The sequence below is a fragment of the Syngnathus acus genome, chromosome 2, assembly GCF_901709675.1.
Source record: "Syngnathus acus chromosome 2, fSynAcu1.2, whole genome shotgun sequence".
Taxonomy (NCBI): domain Eukaryota; kingdom Metazoa; phylum Chordata; class Actinopteri; order Syngnathiformes; family Syngnathidae; genus Syngnathus; species Syngnathus acus.
Genome location: NC_051088.1, coordinates 1736483 through 1764398, shown reverse-complemented (window position 1 = coordinate 1764398; position 27916 = coordinate 1736483). Strand labels below are relative to the sequence as shown.

The window sequence follows — 27916 nt, the reverse complement described above, 5'->3', positions numbered from 1 at the left end:
ACAAAGGACGATTGATGGATTTAATGAATTGGAGTGACACAGATGGTTTTATTAACGTGTTATTTATGTAATAGTTTTTTAATAACTCTGAATTTTACGTCAGGGCCGTTCTCAGCTCTTAGTTTGTGTTTATGTCACGTTAGCATACCTATCGTTTAGCCTGTTGTTGCTCGTTCATGACTGTTCTTGGTGTTGGATTTTGTCGAATAAATTGCCCCCCAAAATGCGACTTATACTCCGGAGCGACTTATATATGTTTTTTTTCACTTTTTTGGGCATTTTATGGCTGATGCGACTTATACTCCGGAGCGACTTATAGTCCGAAAATTACGGGACTCTTGAGAGGGGCTGGACTCTCTTCCACTCTGGAGTTGCCCATGGTGAGAGGCGTCGAGCAGGTGTGGGCATACTTGTTGCCCCCCGGCTGGGCGCCTGCACATTGCGGTTCACCCCGGTGATCGAGAAGGTAGCCTCCCTTTGCCTTCGGGTGGGGGGGACGGGTCCTGACTGTTGTTTGTGTCTATGCACCAAATGGCAGCTCAGAGTACCCACCCTTTTTGGAGTCCTTGGAGGAAGTGCTGGAGAGCGCTCCTTTTTTGCCACGTAGAGCGTCACGTAGAGCGCCACAGCGTCACTAGATAGACGCTCTACATTCCTACATTTGTATATTCTTTTCTAGTTTTTCCTTGCTTTTTACGTTTTTTACTCCACTCGGATTCACTCACTCGTCGTCTCCTGAAACCACGTGTCGGGTCAGAAAACTCGGGGTTTTGGTTGAGATGCAGTCACATTTCACATTACCTATCCGTGGTCTAATCTGGTGACGGGGTTTGAGTTTTTCCTTGCTTTTTACGTTTTTTACTCCACTTTTGGGAGTTTACTTTTGTTGAAAGTCGCGGACCGTCAATCCCTGCCATTTCGACCACGTCACTGTTCGGCTCTTGATCGTCGATCATTGGACACGTAAGTATGGCTGCGGATCAAGAGGTTTGTACGGCTTCGTGCACCAACTGCACCCTTCTCTGAGAGAGGTTGTCCCTGCTAGAGGGACGCGGCCGTTAGCTAGAGCAGACTAGTGCGTTAACCGTAGATGTGGCGAACACAGATGCGGGCTGTAGTCAGCCCGCTAGCCCAGTTAGCATTAGCCCCAAGCGGCTTGCTAACTGCGATGAGCCAGTTAAAATGCATCGTCGTCCTAAGCCATCTCGGTCTACTGGCTCTTGCACCTTGGTCATAGGTGACTCCATTACCCGAAACATCACGCTTACAAATCCAGCCACGGTAATGTGTATCCCTGGAGCCAGAGCACCCGACACAGAAGCTAATCTTAGGGAGCTGGCTCGCAATAGGTCTCGTCAACAGCGTAGGTTCAACAACACTAGCTACTCGGATATAGTGATACACGTTGGCTCCAATGATGTTAGCATGAGGCAATCAGAGATCACAATGAAAAACATAGCGAGGACTTGTGATCTCGCCAGAAAGATGAGTCGGCGTCGAGTATTTGTCTCTGGCCCCCTGCCTGCGAGAGGCACTGATGAGAGGTTTAGTAGATTCGTCTCCCTTAATCGATGGATGGCTAATTTCTGTAAGAATCAGGGACTGTATTTTATAGATAACTGGTCCTCCTTCTGGGGCCACCCCGACCTGCTGAGGAAGGATGGCCTTCATCCTAACCGTGAAGGCGCCTTCACTCTTTCAAGGAATATAGATTTCTGTTTGAGACATTCATGACAGGTCACTTTAGAGCAGGCCGGGTCACAAGTGACTAGGCCACCTGTTAGGATGGGTTTGGAGTCTGTTAAGTTAAAGTTAACTAGCGCTAGGCTAGATTCCCAGCATGCACATAGCTTCTTGTGGAGACTCGAGCGTCACAGTTTGAATAGTGCTACAGTATACATTGACACACTTTCTACTGAGGTAGTAGACACATCCAATCACTCCACCCTGACCGGTCACGTTGATGGAACGGTGCCTGTTCCAGATAATATTACATGTTTGCCGAATATTAACTATCAAATTCCTATGGTTGTATCTAACCGCCGCGCTAATAAACATTTTAGAGGTAATGTTGGGCCTAGACAACACAATCTTACTCGTATTCCGTTTAGAAATCCTCCGATAGATACGAACCCTGATCTACCGACTAGACTCAAACTCGGTTTTATGAATATTAGATAATTTCATTCGAAAGCAGTACTCGTTGATGACCTCATCACAGAACATAAACTAAACATTTTTGGTCTTTGCGAGACCTGGTTAAAACATAATGAACTGCTGCCCCTTAATGAAGCCTCGCCTCCAAATTTTGTGAGCTCGCACGGGTCGCATCCTCGAAAAAAGGGTGGGGGTGTCGCCCTCGTCTCTAATTCCGATCTTAGATTTAGGCTTCGTTCGATTAATGTATTTAAAACATTTGAAGTTCTCACTGTCCGATCCACCGCTTTACCGTCATTTTATCTTGCTGTTATTTACCGTCCACCCGGGACTTACTCTGGCTTCCTCGATGAATTTTCAGAATTCGTGGCTGATCTAGTGAAAAATGCAGATGATATGATAATTATGAGCGATTTCAATATCCACATGAATTTACCGTCAGAGCCACTTACTTCGGCGTTTCAGGCTTTAATTGATATGTTTGGTTTTACGCAAGCCATACAGGCAGCAACGCATAAGAATGGAAATACCTTAGCTCTGGTATTATCCCGAGGACTGGCAACCTCAAATATAACAGTACTGCCATACACTACTGTTATGTCTGATCATTACTTAATAAAATTTGAAATTTTAGTTCTTTGTCAATGACAAGAGCGCAATCAGAATTACAGCAGCCGTAATATTAACTCCGTAACTGCGACTGCGTTATCTGAGTTACTGCCGCAGGCAACTGCCATATTTCCCGCATATATCGGCTCTATTGATAATCTTACAAATGAATTCAATGCGACATTGTTAAATGCCATCGACTCTGTAGCGCCACTACGTCTGAAAACTCGCCGTAGAATGCCTACTCCGTGGTTCACAGATGAAACTCGTACGCTTAAGCAATTATGTAGAAAGCATGAGCGCAAATGCCGTTTAACCAAACTTGAGGTTTTCCATCAGGCATGGCGTGACAGCCTCCTGAAATATAAAGATGCGCTTATCTTAGCAAAAACTAATTATTTCTCGCAAGTTAATAATCTCAATCAAAACAATCCTAAATACTTATTTGATACAGTAGCAAAGCTAACACTATGCCAGCCGACCTCCGATAGCTCCTTCCACTCAGCTGACGAGTTCATGAAATTTTTCGCTCGAAAGATTGAATCCATTAGGGATGAGCTCAAGATGACCGTTCCAATCGCTCAGTCGAGACCGCCGATTACCGGCGCGGACGATCATGCAATAATCCTCTCAAATTCTAAAAGCGTGTCCCTTGAAAGGCTTACACAATTGGTTAGTGCGGCTAAACAAACAACTTGTTTACTCAACGCACTTCCAGCCAAACTATTTAAAGAATTATTTCAAATTTTAGGACCGTCCGTCTTAAATATAATTAAGCTGTCTGTCTCCTCTGGTATAGTGCCAACAGCCTTTAAAACCGCTATCATTAAACCGCTTCTTAAGCGACCAAATCTCGACCCGGACTGTCTCAGTAATTATAGGCCAGTTTCAAATCTCCCATTCATAGCAAAACTTTGAAAAAGCAGTAGCGCAGCAGCTTATTGATTACATGGTCGCCAATAATCTATATGAATCTTTTCAGTCTGGTTTTAGAGCTAATCATTCCACCGAGACAGCACTTGCTAAAGTGACTAATGATGTCCTCATAGCTATGGATTCAAACACTTCATCGGTATTGTTATTACTTGATCTTAGTGCTGCCTTCGACACTGTAGACTTCGATATTTTATTAGAGTGCCTTAAAAGCTGTGTTGGTATTTCAGGGTCAGCACTAGGCTGGTTCTATTCCTATCTATCAGACAGGACGCACTGAGTGGTCCATGGCAATATGACCTCTGAGCGCTATAGTGTTACGTGTGGTGTCCTGCAGGGAACGGTACTCGGACCAATTCTATTTAATATTTATATGATTCCGCTTGGAGACATAATACGTAAATATAATATTAGTTTTCAATGTTACGCGGATGACACTCAATTATATATGCCGTTATCGATGACAGATCCGCGGGACTGTTGTAATCTTTGAGGCGTGCCTTGCGGAGCTCAAGCCATGGATATCTCTCAATTTCCTTTGTCTTAACCCAGATAAAACTGAGATGTTGATAATTGGTCCAGCTCGTTACCTCACCACTTATTTAAGGAAACCACTATAACTATGGATAACCGTACTATCACTCAGAGCGATACTGGAACTAATCTCGGGGTAATATTTGACCAAACGCTCTCCTTTCAAAAGCACATTAAGAACATAACTAGAATTGCGTTTTTTCACCTTAGTAATATTTCTAAGATTCATCCGATCCTCTCGACCGGTGATGCGGAAACTATTATACATGCGTTTATTACGTCGCGCCTGAACCACTGTAACGCATTATTCTCTGGTCTTCCTAAATCCAGTATCAAAAGTCTACAGTTACCGTAATTTTCGGACTATAAGTCGCGGTTTTTTTCATAGTTTGGGTGGGGGGGCGACTTATACTCAGGAGCGACTTATATGTGTTTTTTTTTTTTCAAAAAATTTCAAAAAAAAAATTCAAAAAAAAAAATGAAACCGCGATAAACGAACCGCAATGTAGCAAGGGATTACTGTAATTTGAATTTCAAGTGACGACAGCAGCGCGAAACCATCTGCGTCACTCCAATTCATTAAATCCATCAATCGTCCTTTGTCCGCTGACGGCTTTTGCACTTAAAAATATTCCACAGGCCCATATAACGATATATAAATTACCGTTTTTTTCCGTGTATAATACGCCCCCATGTATAATACGCACCCTAACAATGGCATGTTGATGCTGGAAAAAAGCCTGTACCCATGTATAATACGCACCCAATTTTTTTTTTTTTTTTTAATTTTTTTTTTTTTTTCTTTTTTTTTTTAAGTCCCAATGATCGTCACACACGCAGGGAGGCAATGGGTCCCATTTTTATAGTCTTTGGTATGGTCTTAACTAGGCTGGATGTATTTTTTTTGTTGGCGTTGATTTCTCCGACTGCCCATAAAGGCACCACCGCGATCAGATGAAAAGAGAGGAAAGTGACGTGCGGACATGTGAAAAAGGCGGCTCTGTATGGGAGAGACGTTGAAGAGGAATAATAACACCCTTGGAAACCAAAACTTGCCCCTCGTCGTGACTCGGAGCCGCAACAAATGTTTCGGATTTGTGTAGGGTACATTGTGACAGCAAACGAGCAGGTGATCGAGCAAGCGTCTGATACGAGAGCATTGCGTTCGTATGGAGCGTGTTTGAAGTGAACAGCAGAGACGAAAGGAACAAGGCAAAGTGTTGTGAAATAAAATATTACCTGTAATACGCATTTTGTTATTTGCTGATTGTATTAAGCTATCACATTCATTGTCAGTCAAGAAGAGAAGAGGACTATTATCCCTTCTTTGACGAAATGACCAGAGCACAGTACAAACACACTATTGTTCTTTCGGTATTTATTCAACCCACATTCTTTCACAACATGACAAGAAGAGAACAATACATAAATCAATACTCGTACCAGTACCATGATTTTCTTAAAAAAAAAAAAAAAAAAAGCATTGTCCGAGCACCATCCACCGTCCCTGGACAGCCACCCGGCCGAGCGCCGGCGCCCGACTTCAATCCACGAAAGTGAAAGAAAGCTGGACGAGTGACGCGCGACGTCGCGCTGCTGACGTCGCGGTCGCGCGTCAGCAGCGCGACGGTTGTTTACATAAAGGACAAAGATCGACTCGTCCAGCTTTCTTTCACTTTCGTGGATTGAAGTCGGGCGCCGGCGCTCGGCCGGGTGGCTGTCCAGGGACGGTGGATGGTGCTCGGACAATGCTTTTACGCACGCCCGGTCCTACTCTACCGAGCTGCCTTTCAGCTCCGTGGATGGAAGTCGAGGGCCGGCGCTCAGCCGGGTGGCTGTCCGAGGACGGTGCATGGGGCTCGGTCATGGCTTCTACGCACGCCCGGTCCTATCGTATGGAGCTCTCGTCCCCTTTCGTGGCTGGACGTCCACGCCGCCACACGCCTGTAAGTTTGTTTTGTTAAATAAAGAGCCGTTTACCAAACCCACGTCTTTCCTTGAACTTTGTTAACGCTACAATATAGTTATATAGTAAATCTGTGGAATAACGACGAGGCTGGCGTCAGGGCGCACGCGCGGCGATGTTGACAAAGGACGAGGAATTTGATCGATGGATTTAATGATTTAGAGTGCACAGATGGTTTGATAACATTATTGCTTATATAATAGTTATTTGATATATAATTTATATATCGTTATATGGGCCTGTGGAATATTTTTAAGTGCAAGAGCCGTCAGCGGCGCGCACGCATTGTTGACAAAGGACGATTGATGGATTTAATGAATTGGAGTGACGCAGATGGTTTTATTAACGTGTTATTTATGTAATAGTTTTTTGAATAACTCTGAATTTTACGTCAGGGCCGTTCTCAGCTCTTAGTTTGTGTTTATGTCACGTTCGCATAGCTATCGTTTAGCCTGTTGTTGCTCGTTCATGACTGTTCTTGGTGTTGGATTTTGTCGAATAAATTGCCCCCCAAAATGCGACTTATACTCCGGAGCGACTTATATATGGTTTTTTTTCACTTTTTTGGGCATTTTATGGCTGGTGCGACTTATACTCCGGTGCGACTTATAGTCCGAAAATTACGGTAGTACAAAATGCTGCTGCAAGGCTGCTCTCACGGACAAGACAATTTGATCACGTTACCCCAATATTAGCCAACTTACATTGGCTCCCGGTCCATTTAAGATGTGACTTCAAGGTTCCCCTATTAACCTATAATTCATTGCATGGCTTAGCGCCTTCATATCTTGTCGACCTAGTTGTTCCTTACGTTCCGTCTCGTAACCTCCGCTCGCAAAACGCGAGTCTTTTTGTAACCCCGAGGGCCAAAAAAATGTCTGCAGGGTCATGCTCTAGACCAGGGGTGGCCAACCAGTCAGAGACCAAGAGCCACATTTTTTACTGTGTCATCGCAAAGAGCCACATCATACACATGAGCACACATGAACACCCCCCCGACACACACACACACACACACACACACACACACGCACACACACACACACACACACACACACACACACACACACACACACACACACACACACACACACACACACACACACCCCTCTGCTCAGCCAAATTTATTGTGTGACATTATTATGTCACGCACCAACATGATAATGACAAATTGACTCCTACAGTACTAAAACCACAGCCAAAGTATGGCTTTTTAGCCCGTGCAATGTTCCAAGCCTGTTGAAACAATGCAAGTGTGACAGTCTCTGAGTGCTTCGTAATTTTTTTGAAAAACTGTACCTATTTTTTTGCCTGACTTTTCAAAGTCTCCAAACGTGTGCTTGCGAAATTCAGTCCCTTTTGCAAAGTCCTTATCGATATTGGCATGAAGTGAGCTGAAGTGGCGCTGACCATTTGAAGCTTTTAAATGCGCCAATGACGTCCGACATATCAGGCAGAATGGCTTGCCATAGCGTTCAACAAAAAACAACTTTAAGCTTTTCTGGACCTAATGGGCCCCCGTAGTCACAGTCGCCATTCATTAAAAAGCCAGCAAAACCAATCGCTCTGTTTGTCCCTCCTCCTTTGCAGGATTTCACCTCACGCGCATGCGCGTTTGACCAAAATACCATATTGAACTCAAGCGAAGCAAATACGCACGAAAAATAAACACAAATGTTGATATGAACGTAAAAGAGCCGCATGAAACCAGCCAAAGAGTCGCATGCGGCTCGCGAGCCGCGGGTTGGCCACCGCTGCTCTAGACCATTTTCTATTCGGGCTGCAGGGCTTTGGAATGCCCTACCAATGGATATTAGAACTGCTACCTCAGTAGAAACATTTCAGACACGTCTAAAGACACATTTCTATGATATGGCCTTTAATTAACCTGTAGTGGCTGATTCGGCTGGAGTTTGTGTTTTCGCTTGTTGTGTCATCGGATTTGCGGCCGCGTATTTTGGACACTCTGGTGAAGGGAGGGGCGGAGCTGTCAACTGATCACCACCTGGTGGTGGGTTGGCTCCGATGGTGAGGGAAGATGCCGGTCCGACCTGGCAGACCAAATGTACTGTGAGGGTCTGCTGGGAACGTCTGGCAGAATCCCCTGTCAGGAAGAGCTTCAACTCCCACCTCCGGCAGAGCTTTTCCCACGTCCCGGAGGAGGCGGGGGACATTGAGTCCGAGTGGACCATGTTCCGTGCCTCCATTGTTGAGGCAGCCGACCCGAACTGTGGCCATAAGGTGGTCGGTGCCTGTCGTGGCGGTAACCCACGAACCCGCTGAAGGAGTCCTATCGGGCCGTTCTGGCCTGTGGGACTCCGGCAACCGACACGTACCGGATGGCCAAGGGGAACGCGGCTTCGGTTGCTGAGGCAAAAACCCGGGCGTGGGAGGCGTTTGGCGAGGCCATGGAGAATGACTTCCGGACGGCTTCTAGGAAATTCTGGTCCACCATCCAGCGTCTCAGGAGGGGGAATTAGTGCACCATTAACACTGTTTACAGTGGAGATGGCGTGCAGCTGACCTCGACTCGGGATGTCGTGAGTCGGTGGGGAGAACACTTCGAAGACCTCCTCAATTCCCCGACACGCCTTCCATTGTGGAAGCAGGGCCTGGAGACTCTGAGGTGGACCCTCCAATCTCTGGGGTCGAAGTCACTGAGGTAGTTAAAAAACTCCTCTGAGGTAAGGCCCCGGGGGAGGATGAGATCCGCCCGGAGTTCTTAAAGGCTCTGGATGTTGTGGGGCTGTCCTGGCTAACACGCCTCTACAACATTGCGTGGACATCGGGGACGGTGCCTCTGGATTGGCAGACTGAGGTGGTGGTTCCCCTCTTTAAGAAGGGCGACCGGAGGGTGTCTTCCAACTACAGAGGAATTACACTCCTCAGCCTCCCTGGTAAGGCCTATTCAGGGGTGCTGGAGAGGAGGGTCCATCGGGAGGTCGAACCTCAGATTCAGAAGGAGCAGTGTGGTTTTCGTCCTGGCCGTGGAAGAGTGGACCAGCTCTATACCCTCGGCAGGATCCTCGAGGGTGCATGGGAATTTGCTCAACCAGTCCACATGTGTTTTGTGGACTTGGAGAAGGCGTTCAACCGTTTCCCTTGGGAAGTTTTGTGGAGGGTGCTTCGGAAGTACGGGGTGCCGAACCAACTGATAAGGGCGGTTCGGTCCCTGTATCATCGATGCCAGAGTTTGGTCCGCATTTCCGGCAGTAAGTCGGATTCGTTCCCAGTGAAGGCTCCCCTTTGTCACCGATTCTGTTCATAAGTTTTATAGACAGAATTTCTAGGCGCAGCCGAGGTGTTGAGGGTGTCCGGTTTGGGGACCTCAGCATTGCATCTTTTTGGAGACGACGTGATGGTGTTGGCTTCTTCAAACCGTGATCTCCAGCTCTCAAGATTCAAGATTCAAGAGTTTTTATTCGCCATGTTTGAGCGTGCCAAACAAGGAATTTGACTTCGGTACATCACAGCCTCTGTTCAACATTTAGGTGACTAACAACACTCAGGATGTGTGAAAAATGGCAAATATTCTCAAACATCCCCTGACCTTAAACTCCCAAGAGGGCAAGGAAAAACTCAAAACTCCAGCTAGGGGAAATGAGAAAACTTGAGAAGAGACCACAGATGGGAGGGTCCCTCTTCCAGGATGACCAGGCTGCAATGGATACAGAGAGGACACATAGTACAAATAGTGTAGACAATTCAAAAAAGGTGTGGAGAGCAGGATGTTATTGCACAGGAATGACTCTGAGACTCTGAGTGGTGTGAGTTCATCAGAGCAACAGCCTGGGGTAAGAAGCTGTCTCTGTGTCTGCTGGTTTTGGCGTACAGAGCTCTATAATGCCGTCCGGAGGGGAGTAGTTCAAACAGACTGCAACCTGGGTGAGAAGGGTCTGTAGAGATGTTCCTTGCACGTTTCCTGGTCCTGGACAGGTACAAGTCTTGGATAGATGGGAGGTTGATTCCAATGATTTTTTCAGCAGTCCTGATTGTCCGTTGCAGTCTGTGCTTGTCTTGTTTGGAGGCCGATCCAAACCAGACAGTGATGGAGGTGCAGAGGACAGACTGGATGATGGCAGTGTAGAAAGTCTTCAGCAGCTCCCGCGGCAGGTTGAACTTCTTGAGCTGTCTCAGGAAGTACAGCCTCTGCTGGGCCTTCTTGCGGACAGAGTCTATGTGGCCGGTCCATTTCAGATCCCGAGAGATTGTGGTTCCCAGGAACTTGAAGGTGTCTGTGGAGAGAATAGTATTACTGCGGATAGTGAGGGGTGAAAGTGGTGAAGGGTCACGCCTGAAGTCCACTGTCATCTCCACGGTCTTGAGCGGGTTCAGCTCCAGGTGGTTTTGGCTGCACCAGTGGACCAGCCGCTCCACCTCCTGTCTGTACGCAGTCTCATCACCGTCCTGGATCAGTCAGATGAGAGTGGTGTCGTCTGCATACTTCAGGAGCTTCACTGGAGAATCACCTGATCAGAAATCGTTGGTGTAGAGAGAGAAGAGCAGTGGGGAGAGGATGTGATGCTCCCCAACCTCACACGCTGTCTCCTGTTGGTCAGGAAGCTGGTGATCCACTGACAGGTGGGGGCAGGCACCGCAAGCTGGATGAGCTTCTGTTGGAGGATGTCAGGAGCGATGGTGTTGAACGCTGAGCTGAAGTCCTCAAACAGGATCCTGGCTACATTCCTGGGGTGTCCAGGTGGTGCAGGATGTAGTGCAGTCCCATGTTGACCGCATCATCCACCGATCTGTTTGCCCGGTAGGCAAACTGGAGGGGGTCAAGCAGGGGGCCCGTGACATCCTTCAGGTGGTTCAGCACTAACCTCTCGAAAGATTTCATGACCACAGATGTCAGTGCGACAGGTCTATAGTCATTCAAACCTGTGATGGCGGGCTTCTTGGCCACTGGAACGATGGTGGAGCTCTTGAAGCACGAGGGCACCTCACACAGCTCCAGGGAACGGTTGAAGATCCGTGCAAAGGTGGGTGCCAGCTGCTCAGCACAGACTTTCAAGCAGGAAGGTGACACGCCGTCTGGGCCCGGTGCCTTCTTGATCTTTTGTCTCCGGAACATCTGGCGCACTTCCTCTTCACGGATCTGGAGTGCGGGTGTGGCCTCTGCAAGAGAGAGAGCGGGTGACAATGGTGATGGAGGTGTGGACAGAGGGTTTGTGGGGGGAGGTGTGTATGTAGACTGTGCTGCAGGAGGTCCCGTTGTGTGGGAGGAACGATTAAACCTGCAGTAGAACCTGTTTAGCTGGTTAGCAAGCCTTGGGCTCTCCACAGGTTCGTTTCTTGAAGCCCGTGATGCTCTGCAGACCTTTCCACAATGTTGAGGGATCAGGATTGGCAGAGAGGTGTCTCTCCAGGCTCTCCCCGTAACACCTCCTGGCTTTCCTGACCTCTCGGTTCAGTGTGTTTCTGGTCTGCTTGAACAGGTCCCGGCCGCCGCTCCTGTAGGCCTCCTCGTTGACTTTGCGCAGCCTCCTGAGGTCCGGTGTAAACCGAGGTTTGTCGTTGTTGTACGTGCAGAAGGTCTTAGTCTGCACACACAGATCCTCACAAAAACTGATGTATGATGTGACAGTGTCAGTGAGTTCATCCAGGTCTGAAGTTGCAGCTTCAAAAACTCCCCAATCGGTGCAGTCAAAGCAGGCTTGGAGGTCCTGCCTTGACTCCACTGTCCACTTCCTCACAGTCCTCACCACAGGCTTAGAAGTTTTTAGTTTCTGCTTGTAGGCCGGGATCAGATGAACTAGACAGTGGTCTGAGAGTCCTAAAGCTGCACGAGCCACAGAGTGGTATGCATCCTTAATTACGGTGTAGCAGTGGTGCAGTGTCTGTGCCCCTCTGGTGGGACACGTTATGTGCTGTCTGTATCTGGGGAGTTCTTGTGCGAGGTTCGCCCTGTTAAGATCACCCAGAACAATGATTAGTGAATTTGGTAGAAGTTTCTCCATGTCTGTCACCTGGTCAGCCAGCATCTGCGTGGCTTCACTCGCACGTGCGTGTGGTGGAATGTAAACAGCCGCCATGACGATCGAGGAGAACTCCCGTGGTGAATAGAACGGCCGGCAGTTTATGAAAAGTGTTTCTAGGAGAGGGCTGCAAAACTCTTTCAACACCATGACATCAGTACACCAACGTTCATTAATGTAGAAACAGAGACCACCTCCCTTTGATTTTCCGGAGAGCTCCGCGCTGCGATCTGCACACGTTAGCCGAAACCCAGCTAACTCCACGGCGTGGTGGGGGGTGCGTTCGCTAAGCCACGTTTCAACAAAACACAGCGCAGCGGATCTGCTGAAGTCCGTGTTCCTTGAAGTGAGGAGCAGCAGTTCGTCCATCTTGTTCGCCAGGGAGCGGACATTCGCCAGATGAATTGACGGTAGGGTAGAACGGAACCCTCTCTGCCTCAGTTTTACGAGGGCTCCGGCTCGTTTTCCGCGTCGCCATCGTCGCGCTAGCTTGTATAGCACCGCCGCTCCGGCTAAAATCTCCGACAAACAGTCTGAATCAGAGAAAACAGGAGAGAAAATACCAGAAGAAGACTGTCCGATGTTTATCAACGCTTCTCTTGTAAAAGTGATCCGGGATGGACAGCAGAGGACACAGAAAACACACAAAATAAGACAAAGAAACAGAGCGACTCACCATGGCGGCCATCCGCGGCGCCATCATGACGTCAACGTCACTAGAGCGGTTCGCAGCCGAGTGTGAAGCGGTCGGGATGAGGGTCAGTACCTCCAAATCTGAGTCCATGGTCCTCGGTGTAATGCCCTCTCCGGATCAGGGATGACATCCTGCCCCAAGTGGAGGATTTCAAGTATCTTGGGGTCTTGTTCACGAGCGAGGGCAGGATGAAGCGTGAGATCGACACGCGGACCGGTGCAGCGTCTGCTGTAATGCGGACTCTGTACTAGTCCGTCGTGGTGAAGAGAGAGCTGAGCCAAAAGGCAAAGCTCTCAATTTACTGGTCGATCTACTCTCCTACCCTGACCTATGGTCACGAGCTATGGGTCGTAACTGAAAGAAAAAGAGCCCGGATACAAGCGTCCAAAATTAGTTTCCTCCGCAGGGTGTCCGGGCTCTCCCTTAGTGATAGGGTGAGACGCTCGGTCATCTGGGAGAGTCTCGGAGAAGAGCCGCTGCTCCTCCACGTTGAAAGGAGCCAGATGAGGTGGCTCGGGCATCTCAGTAGGATGCCTCCTGGACGCCTCCCTGGGGAAGCGTTCAAGATTCAAGAATTTTTATTGGCCATGTTTGAGCATGCCAAACAAGGAATTTGACTTCGGTACTTCTCAGCCTCTGTTCAACATTTAGGTGACTAACAACACTCAGGACATGTGCGAAAATTTACAAATATTCTCAAACATCCCCTGATCGTAAACTCCCAGGAGGGCAAGGAAAAACTCAAAACTCCTACTTGGGGAAATGAGAAACCTTGAAGAGACCACAAATGGGAGGATCCCTCTTCCAGGATGACCAGGCTGCAATGGATGCAGAGTGGACACATAGTACACATAATACAGACAATTCAAAGATAAAGCGTTGAGAGCAGGATGTTATTGCACAGGAATGTCTCTGAGACTCTAAAAGTGGTGTGAGTTCATCAGAGCGACAGCCTGGGGGAAGAAGCTGTCTCTGTGTCTGCTGGTTTTGGCGTACAGTACTCTGTAACGCCGTCCGGAGGGGAGTAGTTCGAACAGACTGCAACCTGGGTAAGAAGGGTCTGGAGAGACGTTACTTGCACGTTTCCTGGTCCTGGACAGGTACAAGTCCTGAATAGATGGGAGGTTGGTTCTGATTATCTCTTCTGCAGTCCTGATTGTCCGTTGCAGTCTGTGCTTGTCTTGTTTGGTGGCCGATCCAAACCAGACAGTGATGGAGGTGCAGAGGATAGTCAAAGTCAAAGTCTGCTTTATTGTCAAATTCTTCACGTCAAGACATACAAAGAGATCGAAATTGCGTTTCCTACTATCCCACGGTGACAAGACATATTACACCCAATTGGTCCACAGACAAACAAAACATTCAAGTAAACAATACAAAAAGTAGCTTCACAGAAGAGTCGCCTGAGGAGCAATCGTTAGTGTAGAAAGAGAAGAGCAGTGGGGGGCGCCAGTATTGGTGGTCCAGGTGTCGGATGTGATGGTCCCCAGCCTCACACGTTGTCTCCTGTTGGTCAGGAAGCTGGTGATTCACTGACAGGTTGAAGCAGGCACCGCGAGCTGGATGAGCTTCTGGTGGAGGATGTCAGGAGCGATGGTGTTGAACGCTGAGCTGAAGTCCACAAACAGGATCCTGGCGTACATCCCTGGGGTGTCCAGGTGGTGCAGGATGTAGTGCAATCCCATGTTGACCGCATCGTCCACCGGCCTGTTTGCCCGGTAGGCAAACTGCAGGGGGTCGAGCAGGGGGCCCGTGATGTCCTTCAGGTGGTTCAACACTAACCTCTCAAAAGATTTCATGACCACAGATGTCAGGGCGACAGGTCTATAGTCATTCAAACCTGTGATGGCGGGTTTCTTGGCCACCGGTACGATGGTGGAGCTCTTGAAGCACGAGGGCACCTCACACAGCTCCAGGGAATGGTTGAAGATCCGTGCAAAGGTGGGTGCCAGTTGTTCAGCTCAGACTTTCAAGCAGGAGGAGGACATGCCGTCTGGGCCTGGTGCCTTCCTGACCTTTTGTCTCCGGAACATCTGACACACCTCCTCCTCGCGGATCTGAAGTGCGGGCGTGGCTTCTGTAAGAGAGAGAGTAGGTGATAACGATGATGGAGGTGTGGACAGAGGGGTTGTGGGGGGAGGTGTGTATGTTTATTGTGCTGCTGGAAGTCCTGTTGTGTGGGTGGACCGTTCAAACCTGCAGTAGAACCTGTTTAGCTGGTTTGCAAGCCTTGGGTTCTCCACAGGACTTGGAGGGGTTGGTTTCTGAAGCCCTTGATGCTCTGCAGACCTTCCACACTGTTGAGGGATCAGGATTGGCAGAGAGGTGTCTCTTCCGGCTCTCCCCGTAACACCTCTTGGCTTTCCTGATCTCCCGATTCCTGGTCTGCTTGAACAGGTTCCGGTCACCACTCCTGTAGGCCTCCTCCTTGGCTTTGCGCAGCATCCTGAGGTTTGGTGTAAACCAAAGTTTGTCGTTGTTGTACGTGCAGAAGGTTCTTAGTCTGCACACATAAATCCTCCCAAAAACTGATGTATGATGTGACAGTATCGATGAGTTCATGCAGGTCTGAAGTTGCAGCTTCAAAAACTCCCCAATCGGTGCGGTCAAAGCAGGCTTGGAGGTCCTGCTTTGACTCCACTGTCCACTTCCTCACAGTCCTCACCACAGGCTTAGAAGTTTTTAATTTCTGCCTGTAGGATGGGATCAGATGAACTAGACCAGGGGTGGGCAAACCTTTTGACTTGCGGGCCGAACTGGGTTCTAAATTTGGACCGGAGGGCCGAACCAGGAGCAGATGGATGTAGTGTTTGTGTGAAGTAATATAAACGACCTGTAAAGGTCATTGCATAAAAGGTTTTGGCCTTTAGTAGGTAGTAAAGCATGGATATTCAAAAAAGGTTTTTTGAAAACAAATGCATTTATTAACAGCATTAAAAAAAAAAAGAAATCATTAAAAAACTGCTATCAGTGATTCTCATAAAATACGACACTGTTATTATGAATAACAGTCTCCATCACTTCAGTGCCTGCAGGTCAGATTAATGAAAGATGTTTATCTTATGAGATCACATCAAACGGCAAACATTCTGACCGGTCACACATATCATCTTGAAGAATCGGTGAAAGCATACATCCAAATAAAGTAATCAAAACGGCAACACGGTGAGGGGTATCTGAAAATCAGAGCAGAGTTTTAACTCACAAACACCTGGTAACAGAGGTGAGGAAACGGGAAACACTTCCTTAAAGTAAGCCTTAAGAACTTTACAGGTTAAGATTAGTCGCAAACAAGTGGTGCATCAATGTCCTTGAGCATCCTGCATTGTTTGAAAATGAGAATGGTCGCTAGTTTCAATCCCTGCTATTTGTACAAATCATATTCAAAATGCATTTTTTTACAACAAACTTGAGAGCCTCCCCTTCATTTTCAGTGGGAACAGTGTTGTTGGTCTCCCTTTTTTGCTAGTGCGTCATAGTCTGGAGTAAAATCTGTTGTGGCAATTCTTAGGAGAGATCCGAAGTGTTGGTCCGTTTACCTAGATCTGTGACGGGTTGATGTTGATGTTCATGTGGCTGAACGTCACGTCGCGTACGTCGAGCCAAATTGGCCACTCTTTTTTAAGCACTCGGCACTCAGTGTCCACCTTGCTTTTCCTTGGGCGACTCATTTTAATGGAAGGATTCCAGGGGAAGGTTTGTGGGTGGCTTTAGCGTAAAACTGTATCTGAAAGCTCAGCGCGCGAATTACAAGAATGCTGTCGTCACAGCCCACGCTCTAAATTCGGCACTGATACAAATAGAGCGCGAGTGCGCCATGTCCGTACTACTGAGTACGTACACGCACTTGTGAGTGTGCACCGAGCTTTCTGACACGGCTTCCGGTAGTAAATGCGCAGGCGAGCGGTTCCCCATCTACTGGGGAAACGCAGTCATTGCAGGCAAAATGACCAAAAAAAATGTTTAATAATACAATTTATTCAGGGTTGGCGGGCCGGATTAAACGGTCCCGTGGGCCGGATGTGGCCCGCGGGCCGTAGTTTGCCCCTACCTGATCTAGACCATAGGTCGGCAACCCATGGCTCCGGAGCCACATGTGGCTCTTTCATCCTTCTGTTGTGGCTCCCTGTGACTTTGGAAAATAATGAGTACCGTTTTTTTCCGTGTATAATGCGCCCCCATGTATAATACGCACCCTAAAAATGGCATGTTGATGCTGGATAAAAGCCTGTACCCATGTATAATACGCACCCAATTTTATTATTTTATTTTTTTTATTTTTTTTTAAGTCCCAATGATCGTCACACACGCAGGGAGGCAATGGGTCCCATTTTTATAGTCTTTGGTATGGTCTTAACTAGGCTGGATGTATTTTTTTTTGTTGGCGTTGATTTCTCCGACTGCCCATAAAGGCACCACCGCGATCAGATGAAAAGAGAGGAAAGTGACGTGCGGACATGTGAAAAAGGCGGCTCTGTATGGGAGAGACGTTGAAGAGGAATAAAAACACCCTTGGAAACCAAAATTTGCCCCTCGTCGTGACTCGGAGCCACAACAAATGTTTCGGATTTGTGTAGGGTACATTGTGACAGCAAACGAGCAGGTGATCGAGCAAGCGTCTGATACGAGAGCATTGCGTTCGTATGGAGCGTGTTTGAAGTGAAAAAAAAAAAATTAAAAAAAATTTGTACCCATGTATAATGCGCACCCAGATTTTAGGACAATCAATTAGTTACATTTTGCGTATTATACACGGAAAAAAACGGTATTTTATAAAAATTAAATTTTATTTTTGTTTGTTCATTTTAAAATATAATTCTGACTTTGAAGATTATGGTAAACTTGTAACATTAAAATTAAACGTTTTCAATATTTTTACCGCCCAAAATATGCGTCACATCCGCCGATGTGCGACATTCGAATTCCTGGCGTCCCTCACGTCTGGCAGCCGGCGTTTTTCCAGTACACTACCAGCGTGATAACTATATATTAAGTGAAGTAGTCCTTTTTTTTAATTCAGGAGGACAACTGGCTGCACACTCCAGTACACGCGATGGGACAGAAGCAGACTGCGCATTTTTTTGGTTTGCATTGTTCGTTCAGTGCTGGTGGATAATATTTGGATAAGTTTGGATTTTTATCTCATAAATAAGAGGACAGGTGACTGCAGGCTGTTTGCATTTTTTGTTCAGTGGGTTGGGTAAGTTTAGATTTTTATTTCTTAAATACGAGGACTCAAATAGACACCGGGTATTTTATTTGAAATTAAGCATCAACCAAGTGTAAAATGCTTTTTGTTACATGCAGAAATAAAATTCTGTGTTCTCTGCAGCAGTTCGTTGATTTCATTTTCATAAATGCAATAGTTTTTTGTACATAGCATAATATATACATGCATAATATATGTAATGATGTCAAAATGGGTTGTGGCTCCGGGTGCTTTCTTTCCATTGGGGGGCGGTCCCAAATGGCTCTTTGAGTAAAAAAGGTTGCCGACCCCTGAACTAGACAGTGGTCTGAGAGTCCTAAACCTGCACGAGGCACAGAGCGTTTTTGCATCCTTTATTACGGTGTGACAGTGGTCCAGTGTCTGTGCCCCTCTGGTGGGACACGTTATGTGCTGTCAGTATTTGGGGAGTTCGTGTGCGAGGTTTGCACTGTTAAAATCACCCAGAACAATGATGAGTTTGGTAATATTTTCTCCATGTCTGTTACCTGATCAGCCAGCAGCTGCGTGGCTTCTATCGCACGTGCGTGTGGTGGAATGTAAACAGCCGCCATGACGATCGAGGAGAACTCCCGTTGTGAATAAAACGGCCGGCAGTTTATGAAATGTGTTTCTAGGAGACGCCTGCAAGACTCTTTCAACACCGTGACATCAGGACACCAACGTTCATTAAAATAGAAACATAGACTACCTCCCTTTGCTTTTCCCGAGAGCTCCATGCTGCGATCAACGCGGATTAGCCTAAATCCAGGTAGCTGCGTGGCATGGTCGGGGACGAGTTCGGAGAGCCACGATTCAGTGAAGCACAGGGCGGCGGAACCGCTAACGTCCGGGTTCCGTGGGATGAGAAGCAGCAGTTCGTCCATCTTGTTCGCCAGGGAGCAGACATTCGCCAGATGAATTGATCAGGAATGAGAATTTTCCACGGATCCGCGGATTTCCGTGTTTTTTTCCGTCGAAAGTATTTTCGTGAATTGTGTAAATCCGTTGAAAAAATTATTTTTTTTATATATGGGGGCCGGGCAACCTTAGCCTCGGCGACTCGCGAGCATTCCCCCGCGGCATATATATATATATATATATATATATTCCCCCGCTACTATATATATATATATATATATATACGTATATATATATATATATATATATATATATATATATATTCCCCCGCTACTTTTCCGTGCTTTTTCACAAGTGCCATTCTCCTCCCTGATTGATGGTAGGGGAGAACGGAACGCTCTCTGCCTCTGCTTCACGAGGGCTCCGGCGCACTTGCCACGCCACCATCTTCGGCATGCTAGCTTGTATAGCGCCGCCGCTCTGGCTAAAATCTCCGTCAAACAAAGAAAACTGGAGAGAAAGTACCAGGAGAAGACTGTCCGATGTTTAACAGTTCTTCTCTGGTAAAAGTGATCCGGGATGGGCAGCAGAAGATGCAGAAAACACCCAAAATAAGACAAAGTAGCAGAGAGCGAGTCAACGTGGCGGCCATCCGCGGCGCCATCTTCCATCCGCGGCATGTTCCGGGCATGTCCCACCGGCAGGAGACGCCGTGGACGACCCAGGACGCGCTGGAGAGACTATGTCTCTCAGCTGGCCTGGGAACGCCTTGGGTTCCCCCAGGATGAGCTGGATGAAGTGGCTGGGGAGAGGGAAGTCTGGGAGTCCCTCCTAAAGCTGCTGCCCCCGCGACTCGACCCCGGATAAGCGGAAGAAGATGGATGGATGGATGGATGGATATATCAGAGAGATTTAAAAATAAATAAATTACAAAGAAATAATCACTAAAAAGGGGTTTTATTATCACTGTACCTCAGAGACACAGCGATATCTACGTTCTGTAACTTACAGTATGTGAACTCCAAACTAACTTAGCTTATTTTTTTAATATTTTACGTAGTTTTCAGTTTTTATCCAACTCACATAACGTTAACTTAAAACTAACTTAACTTTAACTTAAAACTAACTTAGCTCATCTTGACCCTCACTTCCACTCAATTCAGGCTTTCTTTTCTTTGCTTCACTTTCCTCCTCACCATCACTTGGCCCGTTTGTAGATTTTTTTAAAGGAAGGCGTTCCATCGCTTCCAGGGTAGGGCAGCGACGTTTAGAGATGATGGTGATCCCTTGGATGGCTTGACCGCATTGAGGGCTTCTGCTTCGTCGTCGTTGCTTGACCGTCGAAATTGTTGACATGTTTCGACCATATTGATTTGCAAGATCACTCACATGCACTCTGCACTCATGTTTTGTTATAATTTCATGTTTTAATTGTAAGGAAAACATCACCTTCTTAATTTTTTGACCACTTCTACCATTTGTGTTTGCCTTCTTGGGACGCTATCTGACGTCATCCTGACGTGCCGCTGTCTAGCGGGCTAACCATGATGACGTCGTATGTTGGGAATTATTTCGGATGTTGAGTCAAATAATTGATCAAATTTCACATCGTATGTTGAAAAATTCACATGTTTAAGCAATCGTATGTAGAGGTTTGACTGTATTTCATTATATGAAGTAGGTCCCGGAACGAATTAAATTCGTATGTAGAGGTTTGACTGTACTGTAAATCAATTTTAATAATCTTTTTAAACCTAATGAAAATAAGAAAAACTACCAAATAGATAAAAGATCAAACACAACTCTCCAAAGGAAAAACACTGTTCAAAATATCTGGTATACAGTGGTCTAGCCAAAATCCTGAAGCTGGTAGGGATTGAGCGACGTGGCAGACAACCATTCATTCGCTTCATTAGTTTACATATTGTTTAATTTTAAAATTGTACATCTGAATCTTAAGTAAATAATCAGTAAGTAAGTAAATGGAGTAAACAATGTCATTGTGGCACTTAGAAATGGGCAGGGACGTTTAGGGACTTGTGGGATGAACAAAGACGTCAACGATTCAAATCAATGTTATTCTGTGTGTGTGTGTGTGTGTGTGTGTGTGTGTGTGTGTGTGTGTGTGTGTGTGTGTGTGTGTGTGTGTGTGTGTGTGTGTGTGTGTGTTTGTGTGTGTGTGTGTGTGTGTGTGCGTAGCCGCCAAGCGAGACTGCATCGAGCGCTTCGGACAGCAAACCATCGAAAGGATCTACAACGACAACGACATAATTTGCAGCACCGAATATTCCCGAATCGTTCCTTTGGAAAATGGAGAGGTAACGTACTTATCCATTTATTGACATCATTAAACGTTATTTTAGCAAAAGACTTCCTCCAAGTCAAATGGTCAGCGGCGCCCAATTTCCACAGTGAGTGGGACCTCTAAAGTCCACAATGTATTAACAGCCAATAATAACTGCCTAAAATGCAACCAACTTGTCCTTTTTAAGAATGTAAGAGGCTCATAAAGTAATTACTCAGCAATAACACAATAAGTCCCTGAACCTACAACGTAGTAACTTTTGGCCAGTAACATAATAAATTATTACATTGTTAGCTCATTATTTCATTATTGGCCTGGTAATTTCTTTTTTTTGCAATTGCAGTATCTGAAACCATAAAATAATAAGATATTAATATCACTTTATTCAACTTTTTATTTTAGGATATACGTACTATAAATGTAAAAATGCACACTCTCCATCGTTTTGTCTCTCCTTGCTCCCTCACTTCATGTATTTGTCTATTTATACCTTGATGGTTAAGGTTACCATGATCTTAATTCCTGCCTGGTGTTCCTTCGCCTGTCAGGCCATCTTAAAATGTATTGGTAACAAATTTGCAAACACAAACAAGTATGAAAACGAAGTATAACATTATAGCATGTAACTCACTCTTGAAGATTTAAAGACCACGGGCCCTACTTTTGTTCCAAGCGCAACTCTAGCGCAGACCGCAGTCTGTGTGCATGGGTTTTCTTTCTTTTGATATTTTGGTAGACATTGTGCTGGTAGGACTGGGTCTAACAAGGGCATATACACTTTTGTGAGCCTTTGGTGGCTGGAAATAGACGTTTCCCTGTCATGTCTCGTCCCCCGTTTTGCTATGTGTCCCTGATCATGTCCATAGTTTGTCAGTGTGTCTGTGTGCTCGCCCCACCCCTCCTGTGTGCCCATGATCAGTGCGATCATTCTCACCTGCCTCTCGTTACCCGTCTTGTATATTAAGTCCTGTCTGTGTGTCACTCCCTGTCGGAGCATTGCATGCATGTTTGCTGCTGTCATGGTAATGCCACCCTGTCTGTTTTGTCGCACATCTCTGTTCGGTTCCTGTTGTTGATTTTGCCAGTACGTTATGTCAGTCTACCAAGTCTGTGTTTTGAGTTTGCTTCAATAAACCCCGGTCCAAACTGCACTTGGTCGCCCTGCTCCATTTCCACACTCCGATCCATGACATTCCCAGCAAATGTGCGCCAATTGCATTCGTGCAAGTCCAAGTCATTGTGGAAAAAAAGCTTCACCCAACTTGGGGATTGTACCCGCTTGGAAGCATAGAGCACTAACCGCTAAGGCAAGAGTTGGGGCCGCCACATTGCCTTGTAACCCCAATGGAAGGTACAACCAACCAAGGCTGGCATGATTTGCATCTTAAACATTTTCACATTGTGGACCATTCAGGCCCAGTAAAATGCCCTTCAACGTGCACATTAATTGTTGATCAGATGATAAATGTGCAACTAATACATTTGATGACCAGGGGAATTTGTGGAAGCCACACACAAACAATAATGATGGGGTGCTTTCACACTGCGTAATACAGTATATATTTTTTAGATAATGATGAAGATTATGTAACAATGAGAAGTTCATTTGCCACGTAGTAGCAGTAACACTACACGTATTTCAAAAGTGATGATAATCAAAAATCAAAAAATACAACTTTTTTGCAATCCCCTTATGATGATATAAACCAGTGGTCCCCAACCACCGGGCCGCGGACCGGTACCGGTCCGTGGGTCACTTGGTACCGGGCCGCGGAGCCGCACAGGGAAAAAAAAAAAAAAAGTTTTTTTTTTTTTTTCTTTTTTTCATTGACAATCAATTCATTCAGGTTAAGACGCTCGTCCCGGTCACGTGACATGTTTCCCCAGTCGAGCCCGCAAAGCTAGCAAAAATGAGTAAGAATTTATTTTGAAAAATATAAAAAATTTGGCGAATCTCTCCCAATTACATCTGTCGGTGCATCTGAAAAATAAGGACTCTTGACACAGGGCGCTCGTCTCGGTCACGTGACATGTCACCACAGTCAAGCCCGCGAGGCAAGCAAAAAGAAACAGAGAAGTTTGGAAAGCTTCTTCAGAAAGGGAAAAACGTCCAATGAGAACACTGAAGAAGAAGAGGCTACGACTTCTAAGAAAAGGAAAGCTGCATTTAAAAGAACATTTCTGGAGTCCTACTTAAAATATGGATTTATCGCCACAGGTGACTCTGACGCGCCAAGTGCACTCCGCATATGTGGCGAAAGGCTAGCTAACGAGGCAATGAAGCCTTCAAACCTGCTTCGGCACATGGAGACCAAGCATCCTGCATTTAAAGACAAACCTTAACCACTTCGGGTGTCATTGTCTCCGATTACGCCTAGATGGGAACGGCTCATTTCTGAGAAAAGAGCTCGGTGCTCCCACTAATTCAACGTTTTATTTTTATGTGGTTTATATTTGTTTTTATGCCAGTCGTATCATTTTATTTCATCCTATTTATATATATAAATATTTAAATAATAAATATATAAATATATTTATTTATATAAAGGCCGGTCCGCGAAAATATTTCTGACACGTAACCGGTCCGTGGTGCAAAAAAGGTTGGGGACCACTGATATAAACGGTTGAGAATCTTCTGATGTCTGAGATCTTCGAAATGCTTGTAAGAAAAGCAAATAACACAACACTGGCGTGAAATCTGTTTTCCTGTGTGAGGACTAAAAAGATCAATTTACGTGCTTATTCTTATCTATTTGCCACTCAAACAACTGTTGGCCTAAATGTGAGCAATGCATCGCCACACCGTTCCTAGGTATTGCGCCGAATAACATGATAACAGTGGCTAAGAGCAATGAACGGGGCAATCAACAATGCATTTGGCATACTTGAAATTACGTCATCCCCGAAGGTTACTGGAGATTGCAGAACACAAGCATTTTAGTTTTGAAGCGTGTTGGTATGAGTCTAATTAAGAACCTGGGTGGGTTTGCATTAAAAAAAAAGAAACAACGAAAAAATGCTTAAAATTCAAGATTCAAGAATTTTTTATTCGCCATGTTTGAGCGTGCCAAACAAGGAATTTGACTTAGGTAAATCACACCCTCTGTTCAACATTTAGGTGACTAACAACACTCAGGACATGTGAAAAATGGCAAATATTCTCAAACATCCCCTGATCTTAAACTCCCAAAAGGGCAAGGAAAAACTCAAAACTCCAGCTAGGGGAAATGAGAAACCTTGAGAAGAGACCACAGATGGGAAGGTCCCTCTTCCAGGATGACAAGGCTGCAATGGATGCAGAGAGGACACATAGTACAAACAGTGTAGACAAATTCAAAAAAGGTGTGGAGAGCAGGATGTTATTGCACAGTAATGACTCTGAGACTCTAAGAGTGGTGTGAGTTCATCAGAGCAACAGCCTGGGGGAAGAAGCTGTCTCTGTGTCTGCTGGTTTTGGCGTACCGAGCTCTATAACGCCGTCCGGAGGGGAGTAGTTCAAACAGACTGCAACCTGGGTGAGAAGGGTCTGTAGAGATGTTCCTTGCACGTTTCCTGGTCCTGGACAGGTACAAGTCTTGGATAGATGGGAGGTTGATTGCAATGATCTTTTCTGCAGTCCTGATTGTCCGTTGCAGTCTGTGCTTGTCTTGTTTGGAGGCCGATCCAAACCAGACAGTGATGGAGGTGCAGAGGACAGACTGGATGATGGCAGTGTAGAAGGTCTTCAGAAGCTCTCGCGGCAGGTTGAACTTCTTGAGCTGTCTCAGGAAGTACAGCCTCTGCTGTGCCTTCTTCCGGACAGAGTCTATGTGGCCGGTCCATTTCAGGTCCCGAGAGATTGTGGTTCCCAGGAACTTGAAGGTGTCTGTGGAGAGAATAGTATTACTGCGGATAGTGAGGGGTAAAAGTGGTGAAGGGTCACGCCTGAAGTCCACTGTCATCTCCACGGTCTTGAGCGGGTTCAGCTCCAGGTGGTTTTGGCTGCACCAGTGGACCAGCCGCTCCACCTCCTGTCTGTACGCAGTCTCATCACCGTCCTGGATCAGTCCGATGAGAGTGGTGTCGTCTGCATACTTCAGGAGCTTCACAGGAGAGTCACCTGAGGAGAAATCATTGGTGTAGAGAGAGAAGAGCAGTGGGGAGAGGACGCACCCCTGAGGGGCTCCAGTATTGGTGGTCCGGGTGTCAGATGTGATGCCCTCCAGCCTCACACGCTGTCTCCTGTTGGTCAGGAAGCTGGTGATCCACTGACAGGTGGAGGCAGGCACCGCAAGCTGGATGAGCTTCTGTTGGAGGATGTCAGGAGCGATGGTGTTGAACGCCGAGCTGAAGTCCACGAACAGGATCCTGGCGTACGTTCCTGGGGTGTCCAGGTGGTGCAGGATGTAGTGCAGTCCCATGTTGACCGCATCATCCACTGACCTGTTTGCCCGGTAGGCAAACTGGAGGGGGTCAAGCAGGGGGCCCGTGACATCCTTCAGGTGGTTCAGCACTAACCTCTCGAAAGATTTCATGACCACAGATGTCAGTGCGACAGGTCTATAGTCATTCAAACCTGTGATGGCGGGCTTCTTGGCCACTGGAACAATGGTGGAGCTCTTGAAGCACGAGGGCACCTCACACAGCTCCAGAGAATGGTTGAAGATCCGTGCAAAGGTGGGCGCCAGCTGCTCAGCGCAGACTTTCAAGCAGGAAGGTGACACGCCGTCTGGGCCCGGTGCCTTCCTGGTCTTTTGTCTCCGGAACATCTGGCGCACTTCCTCCTCGCGGATCTGAAGTGCGGGCGCGGCCTCTGCAAGACTAGACTTAGCCGTTAAAATATGGTTGGTTAAGTTTATTTCACACTTAAGCTTTCGATTTAAGATTTGATAATTTTTATAAATAAATTCTTGAAAGAAGGCTAATAATGGCATATAATGTAACTGTTCTTTGAAAGCAAATTTTAACAGACTTACAGTATGTTGTTTTGTCTCAACTTGTTAGCAGGTCTGCTGTTTAATGGAAGCCTGGAAGCACTACCTACATAACAGATACAGCACTTACCACCAACTCATCTCTTTTCATCATCAGCTTTTTTTTCCTTTTTCGTGTGCCCCTGTAACGAACAGGGCAGGACAGCCATGTCCAGTATGATTTTTGTTCGTTGGATAAGGAGAAAGGAGAAGTGGGAGACTGAAACGCTGGCAGAGCAGGTGTAGCGAGGAAGCGGCGTTGCAGCAGCGGATGACAGACAGGTGCCGGGGCTCGACTGAAAGCTTAAAGGATAAGAGCAGGCAGACAGGCAAGCAGGTGTCGCCGTGTCCGACAGCCGAGGCAATACATGGTTGCGGACAGGCGGGTGGTCAGGCCAGACAGAGTTCGTAGTTGCTCAAGCAGGCAGGCAAGGAGCAAGGCTGACTTGTGGTCAGGAGCAGGCAATAGGTCAGGCCAGGCGGAGTTCATGAACAGGTCGATCAAACAGGCAGGCAGGCAAGGTCGGCAACGGGAATCAGTTTGGACAGTAGCCAGTGAGCGGGAACAGCTAGCAAAACTGACAGGAAGAAATCCAGACGATCCGACATGAGTCTAATGGAGTCTAATTATTATCTTTTTTAAATCTGTAATTATTTTTTCACTTTTTAAAAACATTGATTTCCTGAACCGCTCATCCTCCTAGGGTTGCAGGCCCGCTGTAGCCTATTCCAGCTGTCTTAGGGCGGTAGGCGGGGTACACCCTGAACTGGTCGCCAGCCAATCGCAGGGCACACAGACAAACAACCGTTCACACTCACGTCTGCGGACAATTTTGGAGCGGTCAATCAGCCTATCATGCACGTTTTTGGAATATGAGGAAAAGAGAGGACTCGTAAGAAACCCACGCAGGACATGCAAGAGTGAACGTGCAAACCGCACAGGAAGGCCAGAGTCGGGATTAAACCCTGCACCTCAGAACTGTGAGGCACACGTGCTAAGCAGTGCCTCACTGTGCCGCCACTTTTTAAAACATTTATTAAAAAATATAAATCATACTGGCATTGTCAAACATGACCAGTTCAGGGTGTACAGTGATCCCTCGTTTATTGCTGATAATTGGTTCCAAGATAGGTGATGTAGGGTCAATATTTTTACGATATCTGCGCAAGACTTTTATAATTTTATTTTTAAACACTTTACTATATTATGAGACACTTTATTGTATTTTTAAACACTTTTTAAATATTTTAAAGTTAAACTGACTTTTAGAAACATTCTATAGGGCTTCACTGATACAAAGTCACAAAAAAACTACCATAAACGTGTCACAGCTTTAAACACTTTACTGTATTATTAGACACTTTATTGTATTTTAAAACACTTTTAAAAACTTTTTAAAGTTAAACTGACTTTTAGAAACATTCTTTAGGGCTTCACTAATAAAAAGTCACCAAAAAACTACCATAAACGTGTCACTGCTCCACTCTGCTCTCGTCGTGCTGGCTGGCTGACGCACACCCACAGACCAGCACGAGGGCATTCACACAAGACTTTTATAATTTTATCTTTACACACTTTAATGTATTTTTAAACACTTTATTGTATATTCAAACACTTTGATAAACATTTTAAAGTGTAAACGTGTCATGGCTCCGCTTTGCTCTTGCTGTGCTGGCTGGCTGACGCGCCCCTGCGGCCCAGCGCGAGAGCATCCGCACAA

General features: G+C 46.4%; 1 protein-coding gene and 1 long non-coding RNA gene across 4 annotated transcripts in view; both read left to right on the top strand.

Moving 5' to 3' along the window:
• The window catches only part of lama5 (laminin, alpha 5), a 380553-nt gene that overhangs the window by 69771 nt on the left and 282866 nt on the right, over positions 1-27916 (top strand). For all 3 annotated transcript variants that reach the window (XM_037245878.1, XM_037245877.1, XM_037245876.1), the window contains exon 4: positions 21138-21256. In XM_037245878.1, coding sequence (XP_037101773.1) covers positions 21138-21256 — 119 coding nt within the window. The remainder of the gene's footprint in view (positions 1-21137; positions 21257-27916) is intronic.
• LOC119119540 lies at positions 1631-15377 on the top strand. The gene is made up of 3 exons (XR_005097334.1): positions 1631-2065; positions 12026-12030; positions 15366-15377. It is a non-coding gene; the product is annotated as an uncharacterized LOC119119540 (long non-coding RNA).